At 54.8% G+C, this 17,092-nt stretch overlaps 2 protein-coding genes and 1 non-coding gene across 6 annotated transcripts in view; all 3 read right to left on the reverse strand.

Moving 5' to 3' along the window:
• Nucleotides 1-1,402: 1,402 nt before the first annotated feature.
• RPS17 (ribosomal protein S17) lies at nt 1,403-4,771 on the reverse strand. Its single transcript, XM_075505547.1, has 5 exons — nt 4,675-4,771; nt 4,242-4,393; nt 3,731-3,836; nt 2,081-2,146; nt 1,403-1,527 (listed from the first exon to the last, which is right to left on the reverse strand). Exons 1-5 carry the CDS (start codon nt 4,675-4,677, stop codon nt 1,447-1,449), a joined length of 408 nt encoding a protein of 135 aa, XP_075361662.1. The 5' UTR covers nt 4,678-4,771; the 3' UTR covers nt 1,403-1,446.
• Nucleotides 4,026-4,157, reverse strand: LOC142411986 (small nucleolar RNA SNORA71). Its single transcript, XR_012776344.1, has one exon. It is a non-coding gene; the product is annotated as a small nucleolar RNA SNORA71 (small nucleolar RNA).
• Nucleotides 4,772-5,594: 823 nt separating the features above from the next.
• Nucleotides 5,595-17,092, reverse strand: part of CPEB1 (cytoplasmic polyadenylation element binding protein 1) — a 36,924-nt gene continuing 25,426 nt past the window's right edge. For 2 of the 4 annotated variants that reach the window (XM_075505550.1, XM_075505549.1), the window contains exons 3-11: nt 15,937-16,163; nt 14,047-14,296; nt 13,617-13,730; nt 13,408-13,512; nt 12,265-12,401; nt 10,841-11,039; nt 8,243-8,337; nt 7,899-7,979; nt 5,595-6,991 (exon numbers count right to left, since the gene is read on the reverse strand). In XM_075505550.1, coding sequence (XP_075361665.1) covers nt 6,881-6,991; nt 7,899-7,979; nt 8,243-8,337; nt 10,841-11,039; nt 12,265-12,401; nt 13,408-13,512; nt 13,617-13,730; nt 14,047-14,296; nt 15,937-16,163 — 1,319 coding nt within the window. In that variant the 3' untranslated portion in view covers nt 5,595-6,880. The remainder of the gene's footprint in view (nt 6,992-7,898; nt 7,980-8,242; nt 8,338-10,840; nt 11,040-12,264; nt 12,402-13,407; nt 13,513-13,616; nt 13,731-14,046; nt 14,297-15,936; nt 16,164-17,092) is intronic. The other 2 variants (XM_075505551.1, XM_075505548.1) reach the window with 2 other exon arrangements.

Consider the following 17,092-nt stretch of genomic DNA (forward strand, 5'->3'; position numbering starts at 1 on the left):
CGGTCGTGTTTGGAAAGTCAGTCCCGTAGTTAGACGCTGGGATGCCTCCTTGCTCGCTTTCTTCTGCAGATCAATGATTATTTTACCCATCAGTCTGTGTTCTCCCTCTGTTTAGTTAAATAGTGAAGAGATTGGTGGTATTGAGCTGCAAATTCCAAGTTAAATCTCTGTAGTACTTAGAGGATTTATAAATTATCCTTGCTTGGCTTATCCTGACTGCAGCTCAGGATGTTTGGTATATATTTAAGTACCTGGCTACATTTATTGTAAAAATTTTCTTCTTTAAATAATTATTTAAAACAAGTTCCACAGCAAACTTCTAGACATTTGTCCCTGAAACACAAATCCTTTGTCTTTTTATTTGTACCAGGGGATTCAAGATGTGGCTGTAGTTTTCCTTGGAGGGACACACTGAGGTCTCCTCACAGGGAGGAGAAGTCACCCCACGGCACAACTGCACCCACCAGTGGTACACGCTCCTTGGTGAGACCCAGTGCTGTCGTGGGGCTGGCAGGACAGGCAGGGGCTGGCCCGGGATCTCCCAGGCACGTGGGAAGCTCCGTGGGTTTGCAGAGGTTTTGAGTGCAGGGCTCCAGACCTCCCCTAAGCAAACCCATGCCATGCTGGAGCTGGTCACACAGGCAGGGAAGTAAAACCCAGGGACCTTCACCTGGCTGGGGTGCCCAGGAGCGCTGCCTGCCCTTGCCAAAGGCGCCCTGCCCACAGGTCATGGTGGATGATGCCAACAGCCAAAGCTGAGACCTGTAGGTCTCCCTCTGCCTCCAAGCAGAGCCTCTGCATAGCAGGACAGTTTTGAGGGGCACAGGTGAGCCCCAAAACTCTCATATCCCTGCTGCACCCTGGGGAAATTGTTGGATGGAGCATCTCACTGGAGGAAGAACAACACAAGCCTCACCAGGGCCCTTCTCTACAGGGGAGCTTCCACCCCCAGACACAGAGCTCCGCTCAGCCCAGTTCACTCCCCTCGTACAACGAAAACCAGTGACAAGACTTTTTCCTTTAAGCACTTAAAAATGACCAATGTGGTTATAAAAAGAAACTTCTATTCTGGCACAGCACGACCCCCGAGCTGTCCACTTGGAGGAGGCACAGGCAAACCTGGGAGGCGCCGAGGGTGAGGACCTCCAGCAAGCTGAGGAGCCACCATGGTTGTCCTCTCCTGGCTGTGTACTGCAGGGGAGCCTGTAAAATAACAGCTTTGCACCTCACACCCAAACAGCCAGGAAAGAACCCAAAAAGATGCCAGCAAACGTGAAGGTGTTGAGTCCTCCTCACCCTCTGAAGCCTTGGACACCTGCATTTGGGACACAGCACCCTGAGGAACCAGCCCTCCCTCCTCATCCCTCGGGACACAGGCTTCCAAAGATGAGGTAGGCTGAGATGGTTTCCCCACGTTTATTGGAAAAGTGACATACAGTGACCGACTCAGAGCGCTCCTCGGGGCGTTTTGAAGTTCATCCCCACCGTGGGCTGTGTCACCTGCAGGTTGGACAGGCTGCCGAAGTCCTGGAAAACAGCATGGGATTGGGATCAGTCACGCTGCCCTGCCCGCCATCCACGCCCAACCCTGCTGAGGGCAGAGGCAGATTCCTCCCAGGAGGAGCAGGAAGCGTGAAGGTGTGGCAGTAGCACAAAGGGTGGATTCATGTCTCCAGAAAGAAGGGGAGATGACCTCCCTGCTGTGGAGATCAGCTCATCGGTGGGGCGAATCTGGTCTTTTTATGGGCAAACCCACTTTCACCTCCACCCAGCGAGAGCTGTTGAGGAGGTTCTCAGGTGAGCACCCTAAGGTGCTGCAGGAAGAGGGGAGGGCAAGGAGCACACCCATCCTGCTAGCAGGGTCCCAGGCAAAGCCACCCTGCCTCTCCCCTGCAAAAGAGCTGTGCAGGAATTAATCCGCCTGCAGGTCCCAGGGCGGAGGGACCCCCGCCACATGCCCAGAGCGCTGAAGCCTTCAGCTGACACCATCAAGGCCCTCAGGGCAGCGGGATCACTGCTGAGGACATGCCACCAGCCTGGCAGGGTTACCCTGGGCAGGGAGACAGCTGAGGCCACTCACCAGGAGCTTCAACATTTCCTTGGTGTCCGGGTCCACTTCAATGATCTCCTGGTCGAGGGCAGAGACCTGGGGACAGAGGAGAGACAGATGCAGTTTGACAAGGCCCCACAACCATGCCACTGCCGTGCCACAGACCCACTCTGGTCCTGTCCCCCTGCAAACAAGATCTTGCTGCCCGTCATGGGGAACGGCTCCAGCAACAGAATAAGCCAGGAGGACCCCTATGGGGTCCAGCTCTCCTGCCAAAACATCATGACACGAGAGGCCACCCGGCAGCAGAAAGGCCCCACACAGAGAGAAAAGCCTCTTTTATGGCAAGTCTTTGGAAACCTGAGGCCTAACCAGCTCCATGCCAACGCTGCCGAGAGGAGCCGGGGTCACATCCACAACTGCACCGGTCCCGGTGATCACCACCAACACTTGCTCTCGTCCTGCGACACGAGTCCCCAAGGCTGGAGCCAAACCACCACAGTGCCAGACAGCAATGCCAAGTGACCACCTGGGCTGTTCCACCCCCAGGTCCTGAGGTATCCTGCTCTTTAAACCCAGAGCAACCTCCTCCAACCCTCTCTGGACCTCAAACCTTCATCTTCACGTGATTCCTTCCCCAAGAGGCTACATCACAGTAGTATTTTTGTAAGAAACCATTAATAATGTGGGTTCAGCTAACGCTGCATCGACAGCTACAGCACAGATGCTCTTTCCTTGCTCGGGGTCCCTCCAGGGGTGACCTCTTCCACCAGCACTACCTCATCCTGCCTTTGAAAGGCAGCTGGAAGGTCACTATGTGGAACACAGGGACAGTTGCCCCAGCCAGTTCCTCCAAGCCTCCAACACCAGCTGTGCAGGTCAGCACTGTGCTGACACCTAAAACCTGGGGCATTGACGCATCTGTGAAAGGATCTGCACGGAGCTGCTAGTGTTTCACCCATCATTTCTGGCTGTCAGGAGTGAGAGAGTCAAACCAAGCCCTGGTCTCTTGTGGGGAGCTGTGTCACCTCACCTTAGGCTACAAATCCAAGAAAGCAAAGCAGGGGGGGTACTCCTGAGGCAGATCTCCAGGTGGGGGGCACAGCACCAGCCCACCTTACTGCACTGCTGTGGCTCCCATGACATTCTACCATTGTACTTGTTCCTCCCAGATCATCGCCAAAACAACCTTCCACATAACCAAACCCTGGCACCAATGATTTGGGAGAGCAGAGATAACAGAACCGAGTGTTTCTGTGCAGCACAGAAGCCAGCAGCTCTACCAGAAGCCAACTAGGGAGATCTGGAAAGGGGGAGAGAAGCACCATGTCTGAAGGCTACAGGGTTTGGAAATACCCTGCTGCATCCCATCAAGTTACTTTTTTCCTCATTTTAAGTTAGGAAAATCAAGAAGGGATATCACTTGCCAACTGGCAGCAGAGTCAAAACCCAAGTCAGCTGCTCCTCCCACCCCAGGCAGTGGTTTTGTAGGGAGCACCCCAATACGAGGCCAAAATCCACCTCAGCCCTCTTCCACCCAAACCCTTCCAAAAACTTCCACTCAGCTCCTCCTGGCTGAGGTTTTGGTTTAAAAAAAATTGGGGCCACTAATGGAGAAGACACCTTGAGGCAGGACAGACAGATGCTGAAGCAGGCACTCGAGCATAGGCAGAGCCTCACCTCGGGGACGTAGTTGTCCCTCCTCTCCCTCTCCTCCTCCTGCAGTTTGATGGAGATGCCTCGGACGGGTCCCCTCTGAATACGCTTCATCAGGTGGGTGACATACCTGCAGGACACACAGGACCACCCAGGACTTCCTGACTCTCCCAGAGCCCAATTCTCCCTTCTCCACCCTCGCGCTCCCAAAATCGCAGCAAGCTGAGGAGATAGAGCCCCTGCCAGCGACCCTGGGGCTGTCCCACCACCAGCCCCGGCGACGTCCCGCCACCTCCGGGGAACGCCACGGACGGAGAAGTGTCCGATAGCAACAGGGTTTGGGAGGGAGGGGATGGACCTCCCCAAACACGGGAAAGCTTTCGGCGTTCCTCTCCCTGCACTATCGATGACCAGGCCACGGACAAGACCGCGATCACTTTCGAATGCAGGTTGCGGCAGGAATTCCCACCCGTGTCCACACACCACGCAGCGAACCGCATGGCTCCCCCGCCCGTACCCCCGCCCCGTGCCTCACCCCGCGATCTTGTTGCGCAGCTTCTTGCTGGGGATGATGGCGATCTCCTCGCACACCCGCTTGTTGGTGTGGAAGTCGTTCCCCAGGCGGGTGTAGTACTTCTCGATGATCACCCGGGCAGCCTTCTTCACCGTCTTCGTTCGGACACGTCCCTGGGCGGGTGGGGAAATACCGGTCAGGCCCCGCCGGACCCCCGCGGCAACCCGGGCCCAGCTTCTCTCAGCCCACGGCCCCTCAGCAACACGCCTCACCCCAGTCTGGTCCCCCCCTTCCCCGGGGCGCCCGGCCCCAGCCCCCCCCCCCCCGCCTCGCGGCAGGCCGCAGCCCCTCGCCCCGCTCCTCCTCGCTCCCTGTAGCCGCTCAGCGCCCCGGGCGGGACGGCCCCGGCGGCGGATGGCGGCGGATGGCGGCAGCGGGCGCGGCCGAGACGCACCATGTCGGCGGCGGCCGCGGAAAGAGAGCAAAGGATGCCGGGAGGCGCGCGAGGCCGCCGGGAGCCCGCGGGGCCCACAGCGCCCCCCCGCCACTCGGAGGGCACCTGCAGCGGCAGGGAGGGGCGGGGCTCGGCTCCTGGGGGCGGAGCTCCGAGGGGGCTCGGCGCCTGGGGGGGCGGGGCTCCCAGCGCTCACCCGGGTGCCAGCGTCCCGCACTGCCCGGGCTGCAGGGCCTGGCTGGGAGCCCCAGGGGCCGGATCCAGCTCTGGCCCTGGGCTGCAGAGTCCTCAGCACCACTCTGCTCCCCTGGGCTGTGCAGGAGCAGCCTGGGGGAGCAGGTGCTCTAGGTGGCACCAGCTGGTCCCACATCAGGCTGTGATGGAGGAGGACACAGGACACCCACAAACTCACACTACCCCTGAGACAGGGTCTGGCCTCATGGGACCATGACCCAGGCCCTGGTTGCAACTCCACAACCCGAGTTACTCACTGCAGGAGACAGAAGGGAGTCTGCCTCCCCTGCAAGCAGCCCTATTGCACCCAGGGCATGCTCAGCCCTTTGAACCCCTCTAGACAGGAGCCCTGGAGGCCATCTTCCCTGTCAACCACCCCAGCAGGGTGTTACCCCTCCACCAAGGAGGGTGGGAATGCACACAGCAGGCAATTAACCTCATTAATTCAGTGCTGTAAGCTGGAGCCTGGCTGCTTCTGCCAAGGGGTCCCCTGGCACCTGCTGAAGGAGCCTTTGGTGCATCTCCAGCAGAGAGCAGGGTCACCTACAGCATCCACACATTCCTCACGGTGTCAGGCTAAGGATGAGACACACTGCAGCCCTCCAGGGTGTAGACATGTCACAGGAAGCAGATGAGCAAGGAGCACAAAAGGGTTTTTTTTTTTTGCTGCAACATGTTTATTATGTGCCAAAAACTACACCACAGCTTACTCCACACGTCTGTAGGAGAGTGCAGTCTTGCCTGCATATACTACAATGAGGTAGAGACTTCACACACAGCTTCACGAAACCCCACAAAGAGCAGCTGGGATATGCAACAATGCAACATCAGCTCAGCAGGAAAAAAAAGAGGGAGAAATTATGACACTGGTTCTTTGGCACACAGCTTCCGATAGAGGGGAAAGTAAAAAAAAAAAATAAAGTTCTTAAATCCCAGCAGCAGCATTGCAGTCAACTGCACCATTACTCTGTACATTTCATAAAGGAAAGGAAAAGTACTTGTCCCCTCTAAGAGAAAGGGCTCCTATGAACCTTCATCTGTCCACCAAAACGCAGCCCTTTTTTAGCTAGTTACAAAAGAAAAGTAAGTCCTGTGACTTTGTGTGATTAAAAACCTCTATCAACCCCCCTTAAGTGCAACTTAAAAAAGTGCAACAAACTATTTAAAACTATATACAGCAGCTCAGATCATTTATCCGGTCCAGTTTCAAATCCAAAAAAAAAAAGCCCATCCTGTTCTGTTGCAAATCCCTTGATTTACAACTTTCCACCAGCAGCCCCCAGACACAAATTGCAATAATGTTAAAAGCTGCCAGGAAAGAAAAAATCTCTCGTTTCAAACGACTTAAAAACTGTTTAAGAGTGTAAAAAGGAACTGGTAAAAACCCTCGAGCGTAAAATATGAAATATGATTTGGTTTAAATGAAGAGCAAAGTCTCCTTGTTGTTACAGTAAAAAACGCCAGCTGAACATTCAGTTTATGCCGTTCAGATGGGGGTTAAATGAATGGAAAGGCACTGTATGGCAACTGCAAAAAAATGGAGCCAATGAGACCTGCATTATTACCATCAGTATTGCAAGGAATGTAAAAAAGCGCCTTTAATAAATAAAAAAACCTAGGTGAAGGCATCTGCATAAACACCTTCTCAACACATGGCCCTTTTTTTTTTTTGCTTCTCATCAGCAAACTAGGAACCAAAGTCTGGGAACTGCAGAATCACTTGAGGGGCACTCCCCCCCCTCAAAAAACCCCCAAACAAAACCCGACAAAATTCACTGTGCATTAGTGCAGAAACAAAAAGACCAGCAAGTGCAAACGTGAATGTAAGATTTTTTCCCCATTAGTCCTCAGGAAGCGCGTTCCCAGCCTGGGTCTGGCACCAGCAGGCACGCTCGTGCGCTCTCCAACTTGGCAGGTTAACAAAAGGACTTTTTCCTGCGCCTGCGGCAGCCGCTGAGCCTCAGCAGCCTCTTTAGCTGGAGTCTCTGTTCTTCTGGTTGCGCATCAGCGGGCGGTGGTGACGCAGGACCTCCATGGAGTGCTGCCAGTGCCAGCAGGAGCGACAGAAGTACTTGAAGCAGATCTGCAGGAAGAGCAGAGGGGCAACACTGGGGGGCAGGAATTTCAAGGCAAGGCAAATAGACAGTGGCCTGCCAGGGAAGCAGGATCCCCACCCCCCCATGGTTTTGCAGCCCACGCCAGCACAGCAGACCTTTGGAGCAGAGGGAGGGAATTCCAGCAATGCTGCTGGAGGGCGTGTTGTGCTGAGCTTCCAGCATGGTCCCTTTTAAATAGGTTTGAAAAAATCAGAATCTGGGCACTGGCCAGCAGCAGCCACCTGGGGGCACTTGCAGGCAGGGGCTGCAGCACCTCTGCCCAACAGCTGGGCAGGGACAGGGGCAGCAGCAGGGCTCTGCCAGCACTCACTGTGCTCCCACTGCTATCTCCCCCAGCAGAGCAGAGCATGCTGCAGCTCATCTCCCATCTAGACTCTGCGGGAAGCCACTGGACCCTGGCTGAGCTCCTTTGCCTGCAGCAGAGCAGTGGTCAGCCAGAGTCCCTGATGTTTCAGGCAGCCCCAGGACCAACTGCAGGGTGATGGTGCTCCAACTTCCAGCTTGTCACAGCTGGCAGAGCAGCAGCCTCCCCTTGGGGTCAGCCCACTGCACACTGCTGCCCACAGCAGGCACTGGCACAGCACCAGTGGAGCAACAGCATCCCTGGCTTGAGGCAGAGTGGAAAGCTGCCTTTGCCTCCCAGTGAGCACTGAAGCTGCCCCCCAGGAGGGCTGTACCTCCTCCAAAACAAGGGCCCACCTGACGCTCTTGCATGTACACTTCATCCATCCTCCCCACTTAGCAAGGGACAACAGGCATCCCCAAACACTAAAGTGAACACTGCTGCAGACAGCTGAGCCTGCTCCTCCTTGAGGAATCCCCCCTAAGGGCAACAGCCAGGAGCTGAGCACAGCTGGCAGGGGAAAGCCTTACCTGGTCTCTGCAGAAGAAAGGGCCAGGCTGGGCACTGCAGACTTGGCACATGGAGTCCTCCAGGTATGGGTCTATCTGAACCTGCAAGAGAACCAGGCAGTGGGCACAGAGCAGTGCTGGGGGTGACTGCCTGCTCCCTGGGCAGTCCCCATGGCACTGACCCACCACCCTGGGTACCCCAAATCCATCACCAGCACCCCTCATAGCAGGCAGAGCAGCAGTTCATCACCTCCCTCTACCTCCACAAGGATATGGGGCAGGCTATGCAGATCATGGTGCTCCCAGCAGTACTACCCATCACACACAGATTCAACTCCCTGGGCTGCCGCACCAGCTCTACTCACCTTTTTAGTAAACTTGGTAGTTTTGATTTCCACAAACGCAGCAGTCACTGCCTTCAGATAGCTGCGCTGGTTGTTAAAGGTGACACGGCCAGACCCTGGAACAAGCCAGACCACAAGTGTTAGAGTGACCCGGCACCTACAGCAGGAACCAGTGGAGGCTGAGAGGGAGCTTCTGCCAGCACCACCCCATACCCCGGTGCAGTTCAGCCACTGGCAGGGAAGCAGCTTTTGCCGGGAGACCATATCCAAGGCCTTGCAGCTCTGCCTGCCTCCTTCCCCAGGCAGTAACAAAAGCACAGCAGACAGCTGGGAGCAAAAAGGCTTTTCCATGGACACCTCCAGGCTGGTTAAGATGTGAGCTTACAAGCAGCAGAGCTCCCAGGACTGGCAGCAGCTGGAGGGAGGGAGGGAGACAGAGGGAGGCTGCCAGGGCACTGCTGAGGGCAATGCAGCAGGAGGCTCCATGCCTGCACCCAAAATAAGCCAGTGCCAAGACAGCTCAGCAGCTTTTATTTTGAGCCTCCCACTTATCCCAAAGCCTTGCATTTTTGCAGCTTCATTGCCAGTCAGCAGCATTCCTGCACCACTCGTTTCCAGCCAAGTTTTGTTAAGCTCCAGGAAAACATATCTGTGCTTACCTACAAATTTCTTTTCTTGGTGTAAGGGGAGCTTTGGCTGTTACAAGATGGTCCTGCATGCCAGCAGATTGCTAAAGCTCAGCTCACCATTGACAGCCACAGTGCAAAGCATTACCCAGAACCCATCTATTCCTCTCCTGTAGCATCATGTAGGACACAGGCTAGAGGGCCTGGATCTGGTCCGGGGTTACGCTATGTACAAGGATTACAGCTGTGTTCAGGAAGACCCTTCCACTTCTAAGAGGGTCGATTCCATCTCCTAGTCCCTAGTGGGACTGCCTAAAAGCCATCTGGACAATGGCATTCTCCATTGACCCAGATCAACTGGTCTCAAAGGCAGCTCCTCATAACTAGTCAGACACTGATTTCTCACAGCACATGCCTCCAGCAGGTTCACCCTCTACCTGAGATAATTCAGCACAAGGCAAGTTACATACAGTGGTCTTCCCTTGAAGAGCCTTCTGCCAAGCCAGGGGCAGCATCTCTGCACAAGAGATGCTTCAATCAACACAAACAAAATTAGGGTACAATTTAGTTACCAAAATTGAGTTCACACTGCAGACAACTCTAAGACAACTTCAAGGGTGAAAGTGCCAATCTGCTGTTGGGAGCCAGAGATCTCGCCTACTTGAGGAAGCGACCTGGGCTCTGCATGAAGCTACAGGAGGTTTTACAGTCATGCTCTACAACTTTAGTGCCTCACAGGGCAGCTTGGTGTGCAAGACTTCATCCATGGTCATACAGGAACTAAGAATTTGCTTAAAGTCTCATACTTCCATTACCAGCCCCTTGAGACTGTCCCCCAAGTCACTTCAGTGGTAAAGCACTACAGCACCATGGCCCTAAACCCAGGCCTCAGGCACCAAGCTGTGACCAGAAGAGCCTGAAAGCTGTTCAAGAACAGTGATGAGCAGCAGACATATCTGTGCTACCAAACTCTGATGTTGTTCCTGCCTGGCAACACAGAGGAGATTCACAGCTTGCTGCAGCCTGAGCCTGGAAAGCTGGACCTCATGTTCAAGCTGTAGGGTTTTTCCACACAGACCAGTAACCTCAGTGCTGTCCCCTGTCCCATGAGGCCACCAGGGAGGTAACATGGGACACTTGTGACATGTTTCAGCTCCTGTGACATGAGTAGCAAGTGCTCCATTCTCCTTTAGGAGGCTGTCTCAACAGGGTACAGGTACAGGGCTGCTCTCTGGGTTACTACAGGGGCTGTAGAGGTCATGGCTCAGGGCAGCAGCTCTCATGAGCAGAGGGGCAGCAGTTGAGCACCAGCCTTGCTGCCTGCAGCAGTTTGTGGTTTCAGCCCCATCAGAGGGGAGTGCTGTCCAAAAGTGACACACATCCCCAGCACCTCTCTGGCCCTAGGAATGTTGATGCCCTGAGCTGAGGTGGACATGCCATCCCCCAGCAGACCCAGTCAGCAGATCCAGGCAAGCCCCTCCACTTGTGCTACTGGCTGCCTTGGAAGCCCAAAGCAACAGCACCCTGAAGGGGATCCAAAACAGGACAGTGGGGACAGGATACTGCCCACAAGAGCTGGTTCAACTGAGCTGCCCACAGCCCTGCCGTGTTCCTGCTGCCCAAAAGCTGGCACCAACCCAGCAGAAAGGACCAGCAGCCAGCTGGTCTGAGTTTGCCCTGACAGGCAGCAGGAGCCAGGGTAAGCCATCCCTGCTCTGGGGATGAAAGAGCAGCTAAAGCAGCATCTAATGACAATTAACAGCACTGAACAAGGGCAGAAAACCCTTCAGCAATATCTCAAGAAATGTTAGAAACCTCAAGCTGCTCTGAAATGATGTAGGACCTTCCTGTTCCCAGGCACAGTGGCTCTGCCAGCCCTCCCCAAGGTACCCTTGGCAGTCTTCCCCATTGAGAGGCCAAGCAAGGGGCACTCCTGCAGCCTCCTCAGAGCATGCTGTGGGTGACTACTGATCCTGGCAGGATCACCACTTACCGATGGGATACTTGTGCTTGTCCGTGTCAATGCCAGCATAGACCACCCCTCCAAACAGGTCATACATGACAGCTGCCAGGGCCTCTGCATTCAGCATCCCATGCAGAGCCCCCACAAACACAGTCTTGCTGGGATCAAGCCGCTGCGACGGACTGCGCACAAAGTTGCTGTCTGCCAGCACCCATGGGATCACCTGCACCTGAAACCACACACACATTGATTGGCCAAGGGCCTGCAAAGCCACAGACCATGCTGCTCTACAGTGCCCTCGGCTGACAGCAGAAGCCATCCCAGACCCTCAGACTTCACCCCTAACTTGCAAGTGCCCCTTTGTTATTGCTGCTCAGGGTCTACCTTCAGTGCACTACAGCTCTGGAGCTCCAGCCTTGCTCCATGCACCTCAGGAGAGACCACAAGGCCTGTATAATGGAACAAAAACAACTGCCACACCACTCTGCTTCCAGCCAAACTGGAATCTGAAACACTGGTATGTCAGGGCTGGAAGCCAGGAAACAATCCATGCACAAGTGGATTTTTACCTACTGCCTACACCCATGTTTACAGCCCAGTTAGATGCCACCCTGCACAGAAGCCTGTTGTTGGAGGAGATCAATGAAACAACCTACCCACTGCCAACTTCAACAGGAGCTTCCATCTGCTAGACACCTGATATATAGCTCTGAAGAGGAGGAACTTCTGCCAGAGCTAAGTCACCAAGCATGAAAGTGCTACCAATAGCCAGACACCAGGAGAGCTGTCTGGCGTACAATTAGTTTGTGCCTGTCTACATAAGAGTAGAGTCTCAGTTCTAACTCCAAACTCGTGGAGCTGTACCTGATCTATAGCTAAGGTCCCCCTTCACTGGAAGGACAACCTGAGCCTCTGGCAGCCCCAGCACCTCCACCTCTGGAGCACAGGTCAGCCAGCCAAGGCTGTACTGGGGAGCAGCTCAGTTACAGCTGTGGATCCAAAATATCTGCCTGTGGTGAGCATGAAAGCCATTCATTCTGCAAGCAGATGAGGTCTAATAAAGCAAAGGGATCAAAGTCTGTCTCTGCAAGCAAAGGTATACTGAACAAAGCATGAAGTAGTAAAATCCCTGCTCCTGTGCTCCTTTCCAGGTAACCAAAGCTGCTCAGCTTCATGAAATCAGGGTCTCCCACAGATCCAGGAGCTCCAGGTCACAATTCCTGACACACACTGTTGCAAAGGACAAACACCAATCTGACACTTCCCTCCTTGCCTGTGTCCAGCCCTACCACAGGAACACATCACTTAAAGATGGCCAAGAGCCAGTTTGACTTCTGCTGCTCTGCTTCAGCCCTGCTTTCCTGGAGCAGAGTAATACTGTGCACCCCCTTGTCTCCAAGGATCTCAGCATCCCCTGCTGTCATCTGTAGGGCTACTCTCATGGGTCTGCTCACCTCTTTGCAGCGCATTCTGCGGCTGGACATCTTGAAGTAGTATTCACTGAGCCCATCAGGGCTCAGCAGGTCCTGGGAGCATGCCTGGAGCAGAGCACGCACAGATTTCTCCGACTCAAACACCAGGTAGACATATCCTTTAAAGGCAAAGGGAAGAAACAGTTGTTAGAACTGCAGCAGGGGAGAAACAGATCATTTCAGTTTGCAGACACCCTCAAAATCACTCTCAGATACCACCAAAGTATCTGCACTGCATCTCCCTTGCTGTCCCCAACCCCTTTTAGGGAAAGGCAGCAATTTGCAGCACCTGCCCCAGCAGACTCTACATACAAGATCCACCTGTGATACACAGAGCCTGGCCAAGCTGGGAAGAGCCCAAACTCAGCACAGAACAAGGGGGGCAGGTTGCCCATGTCCAGTGCCATGTGGGCCACTGTCCCACATGCACAAAGCTACATCTAGACATGACAAGTGGGCACCACCAGCCTGGCCACAGTGTGGTCTGCAGAAAAACAGACTTTGCTTCACATTTAGGAAGTCTTGGTCCAGAAATACAAGTTCAGGGCTTTAAAATCACTTTCATCAGTGCCAGCACTCTGTACCTTGCATTGCTCTGGTGACTGAACAAGGCCATTAGGGCACCACCAAGCCTATAAACTAGTTGCTCTTTACCCCGTAACTTGTTACTGCTTACACAACACATCAGCCCAGCTACTTCAGATAGGATTATGCCCCAGGCACTGCTTGGCTCACCAGTCCCCACAGCCTGCCAGCTTGCTGCGGACACACATTTGAATTCAACGCATGCGCTTTATGCCAAGGGTGTGCATGCTTTGGGTGCTTGTGCTGGCAGTGGGGACTAGCAGCTATTGCCCAGAGCAAGACAGTCCCACATGGGACTCCAGAAGCACCAGAGAGGGTTTCCCCCCACCCTACACTTCTGCCCAGCCCTGCTAGGGACAGGTGGGGATGCCAGGTTCAAAGTGACAGTGCTCTGCAGCCCTGGTGCTGACCCAAGTGAGAGCAGGACATTTACCCTAGGGTGCTCTGTACCATCCAGTCACCAGCATGCAGCCGTACCATCCCAGCATCCGTGCTGTAACATAGCATGGGAAAAAAGTAACCCTACCGTGTCGCTATTACCTTTAGGCATATTACCTTTGGGAGGGCAGCGTGGGTGTTTGCCATCCTTACCAGGCCACTCCACACTCAGTGAGCCAAATACACGGAAGGTGTTGATCAGTCCAGCTACAGACAGAAGGAGATAAGTCAGCATCCCCCCAAAAAGCTCCATCCTACAGCCTCCTGATGTCAAAACCCAAGGCCTCAGTGCAGGGCCAGGGGCTGCTCACCTTCCGTAATGTCCCATGGGACTCCTCCCAGGAACACTTTGCAGGAGTAGACAGGGTTCTTGTAGTTTCGGGGAGGCAGCTGACCGCTCCAGGTGCAGGTTGCTTCATTCACAGCTTGGACAAGCACAAGCAACACTCGGTACAGGACCATGTACTTCCTGCTCTCCCATAGGTCTCCAAACAAATCCCCATATCCCACAACTATAGGTTTAGCAGAGCTGCAGCAGCAGCAGGCAGCTGCCCAGACAGCCTGCCTGTTCTTCTGCCAGCAGGAAGACCCACAGTCAGGCTTGTGCATGGAGAAAGGTCTGATCTGCTGCAAACTCATGTCCAGCCACATTATCTGCACAGAAGCCACCTACATGCCCTCCCAGAAGCACAGGACCATCACCATGCACTGAAGCCTGCTGAGACCCACCATCCAACTTACCCGCTGCTTGCCTATGAAGCCTGGCTTCTCTTTCGATACTGAAGGGGTCTTCTGGAGAGTCCAGGAGATCCCAGGAAGGCCATGCAGATCCTCCAGGCCATCTTTTTGATGTGCTAGCTGGGGAGGAAGTTACTGCAGCCAGGGCAGCTTGATCTTGATCCAGCCGGGACCCCACTCCCATCTTTAGGGGGTCTCTTGACACCCCACTGAGGGGCAGGAAGGGCAGAGGGGGGGAGATGCGAAGGCTCGACTGCAAGAGAAAGTCCACATTAAAACCCAGCTTCCAGGTAAGAGCACATAATACTGGAGGCCATGCATCATGCTGGGGCCCTGCCCTCACCCATGTCAGGAGAAGGGGCTCTCTGATCTCCTGTTCTCCTGAGACCCTGAGGTCTGGCAGAGGCAGGAAAGCAGCCACCTCACCTGTCCCAGCAGACTGATGGGACCACACTTTCCCTGGTAAAGGGCTGCCCCTACAACCATTTCCCACTGAACCCTTGCCAAATTATCAGCAGCGGGGATTGTTAAGCAGGCGGCACATTACAGACCACAAAGCCAACAGCTACCCCCTGCCCGCACAGCCTCAAGGACAGCTGCCACCCCCAGGGAGCACCAACCATGCCAGTAGGAACCTCATATTTTGCTTCGGGCCCTGCCTGCAGCAGGCAGGGCTTGCCAGCAGCACCCATGAGCTCTGCAGGCAGCCAGCTGGCTCTCACCTTCCACAGACCAGCTCTCAGGCCTGCCTGACCAGGGTGTGGGCTTAGCTGGCTGTAGACCCAACTGCTCATAGGTTTAACATGCCTCTCCCAGGGTGGAAGAAGTAAAAGCACAGATTAATAAAACAGCAGGGCTGAGAAACACTGTGCAGCTTAGTACCAGCTGCTCTGTGGATCTAGCCATGCACTGCTGTAGCACAGTTGCCCACACCAAAGCTGTGCTGGGGAAGTCCTGACCTCCACAAACAAGGCCAGCACAAAGCCCTGCTGTCCCACACCACCTGCCATCAGAGCCCTAGGTGCTGCAGCTGCTTACAGCTCCCCTGCTCAAGATCCTGATTCTCCAGGGTGGATCACAGGAGAATCAACTCCACATCAAGCCAACTGTGTCCTTCACACCCACCCCAACATGGGGGTCAAGGCCATGGCTGCACCATGGCAGAGCCAGGAGCAGCTCAGCCCTGGCTTTAGCCTCAGGTCCTGAGGACAAGCCATGCAGCAGCACCCACAGAGCTGGCCAGAGCCAGGCTGCCCTGCTGGCACCCAGAGCTGCTGCTCACACTGCAACACAGACCCAGCGACACAGACTGGGTCAGCAAGACGGACACTTGCCTCATTTGCTGGCTTCCAAATTTAGCTATGCTTTAGGGAACGGGAGCAGGCTAGACCCAGTTTGCTCTAGAAGAAACAGCTCTGAGATGGAGAAGTGCAGTCAGCAAACAGGGAGGGCAATGAAAGGCAGGAACAGGAGTTCCTGAGAAGCCCAGGCAGAAGCCTGAAGGCAGCTGTGCTGATTGACCACTTCCCTGGTGGGATCAGGGCACAGACATCCTTCTGCCACAAACCAGCTCAAGCACTCAGATTCCTCTGGAAGTTACTCTAACCCATTAGGGCTGCAAGCACAAAGCCAAAAAGCCAAAATACTATTTAGAAGGAAAATAAGTATACTGCTAGTTTGTGCTGAAGGACTGCATGAGCAGCCCTTCTTCCAAACCCTGGGCTACAGGAGAACCTTGCTGTGTCAGTGTGGGCATGACAGCTCCTTCCAGTACTCCCTTCCCTTCCTGAGCAGGCAGGGCTGTGGGTTGCAGCCCCCCACAGCTCTTCCATGCTCCCCAGAAACACAGCAAGACACCAGGAACCACAGAGCAGGTGCAATACTCAAACTTACAATCAAATCTGAGAGGTGGTCGGAGCCAGAGCTGAACCCACTGGTGTCTGAGTCCGATGGGCTGCTGGAACGGGAGTCCAGGATGGAGCGGGAGTCCAGGCGGGAGTTCCTCAGCGCCGGTGTGGAAAACTTTTCTGACAGGTCTGAACCAATGGGGTCTAGAGGCAGGAAACCCAGCGGGGGCTTCCCCAGGACGTTCCCGAGAGGGTTACTCAGCATGCTGAGAACTGCAATAGAGAAGGAGCCCGTCAGTGCTGCAGCATGACACACCTCCTTCCCTCCTGGCTCTTGTGGCAGAGGACCAGGAGGGTACTGGACTCCGATCAGCCCACAAACAGCTCATCTGGGAGGTGGCACATCTGACAGGTATCAACCCTTTGCACTGCTCTGGAAAGGCTGCATGCTCTTTGCCATTAGTTGTAGCACTGTACCACATAGCTGGAGGCAACAGCAGCAGCCCAGTGTGGCTGACAAACATGAGGCTGGTTTACTCTCCCAAGGCTGAGATCAGCCAGGAACATCCCACTTCATCTGGGAGCAGAATCAGAGACCCCATGTCCTTGTTATGGACCTCATACAGGTGCACCAGACAGGCCTCTCCACCCAGTCCATGCCATTATGCTGGCATTTCTCGCTGCTTGTGCTGGAGCAAGCTAGGACTCAGGGGGGCAGCTACCCATGCAGTTTTAGCGATGGGGGCACAGACTGGGCCCACAGCCAGTGTTTGCTGCACACACCAATGGCCAGGCTGAGAGGAGCAAGGCCTGGCCCATTAGAAGGCATTTGCAAGCTCAGAGGTGGGACGCTGCACACATCAGCCCCAACAGGAGCTGGCTACAGGCAGCCAGCAACGTGCCAGTCTGGCCTGCTGACAAAGGAGTCACTTCAGTCAGTGGCAAGCACTGTCCCCAGTACACATTCACAACAAGCCTGTCTGGTCAGGCCTTTGCCCAAGAGCCAGCAGACAAGTACGCGTCAGACTGCTTCCCTCGCACAGCAGCGGGTTTTCCTCCCACTGAGGAGGATCAAGGCAAGCAAATTCCTCCCTACAAACAGCTGTACCCCCAAGCAGAGCACCAGGCTACTGAGGGGTCATGAAAGACCCATCTTGCTCTGCAGGTCAGCAGTGTGGGGCTAGCTACCACCCAGAAGGAGA

Source organism: Mycteria americana, chromosome 6 (assembly GCF_035582795.1).
Source record: "Mycteria americana isolate JAX WOST 10 ecotype Jacksonville Zoo and Gardens chromosome 6, USCA_MyAme_1.0, whole genome shotgun sequence".
Lineage (NCBI taxonomy): Eukaryota > Metazoa > Chordata > Aves > Ciconiiformes > Ciconiidae > Mycteria > Mycteria americana.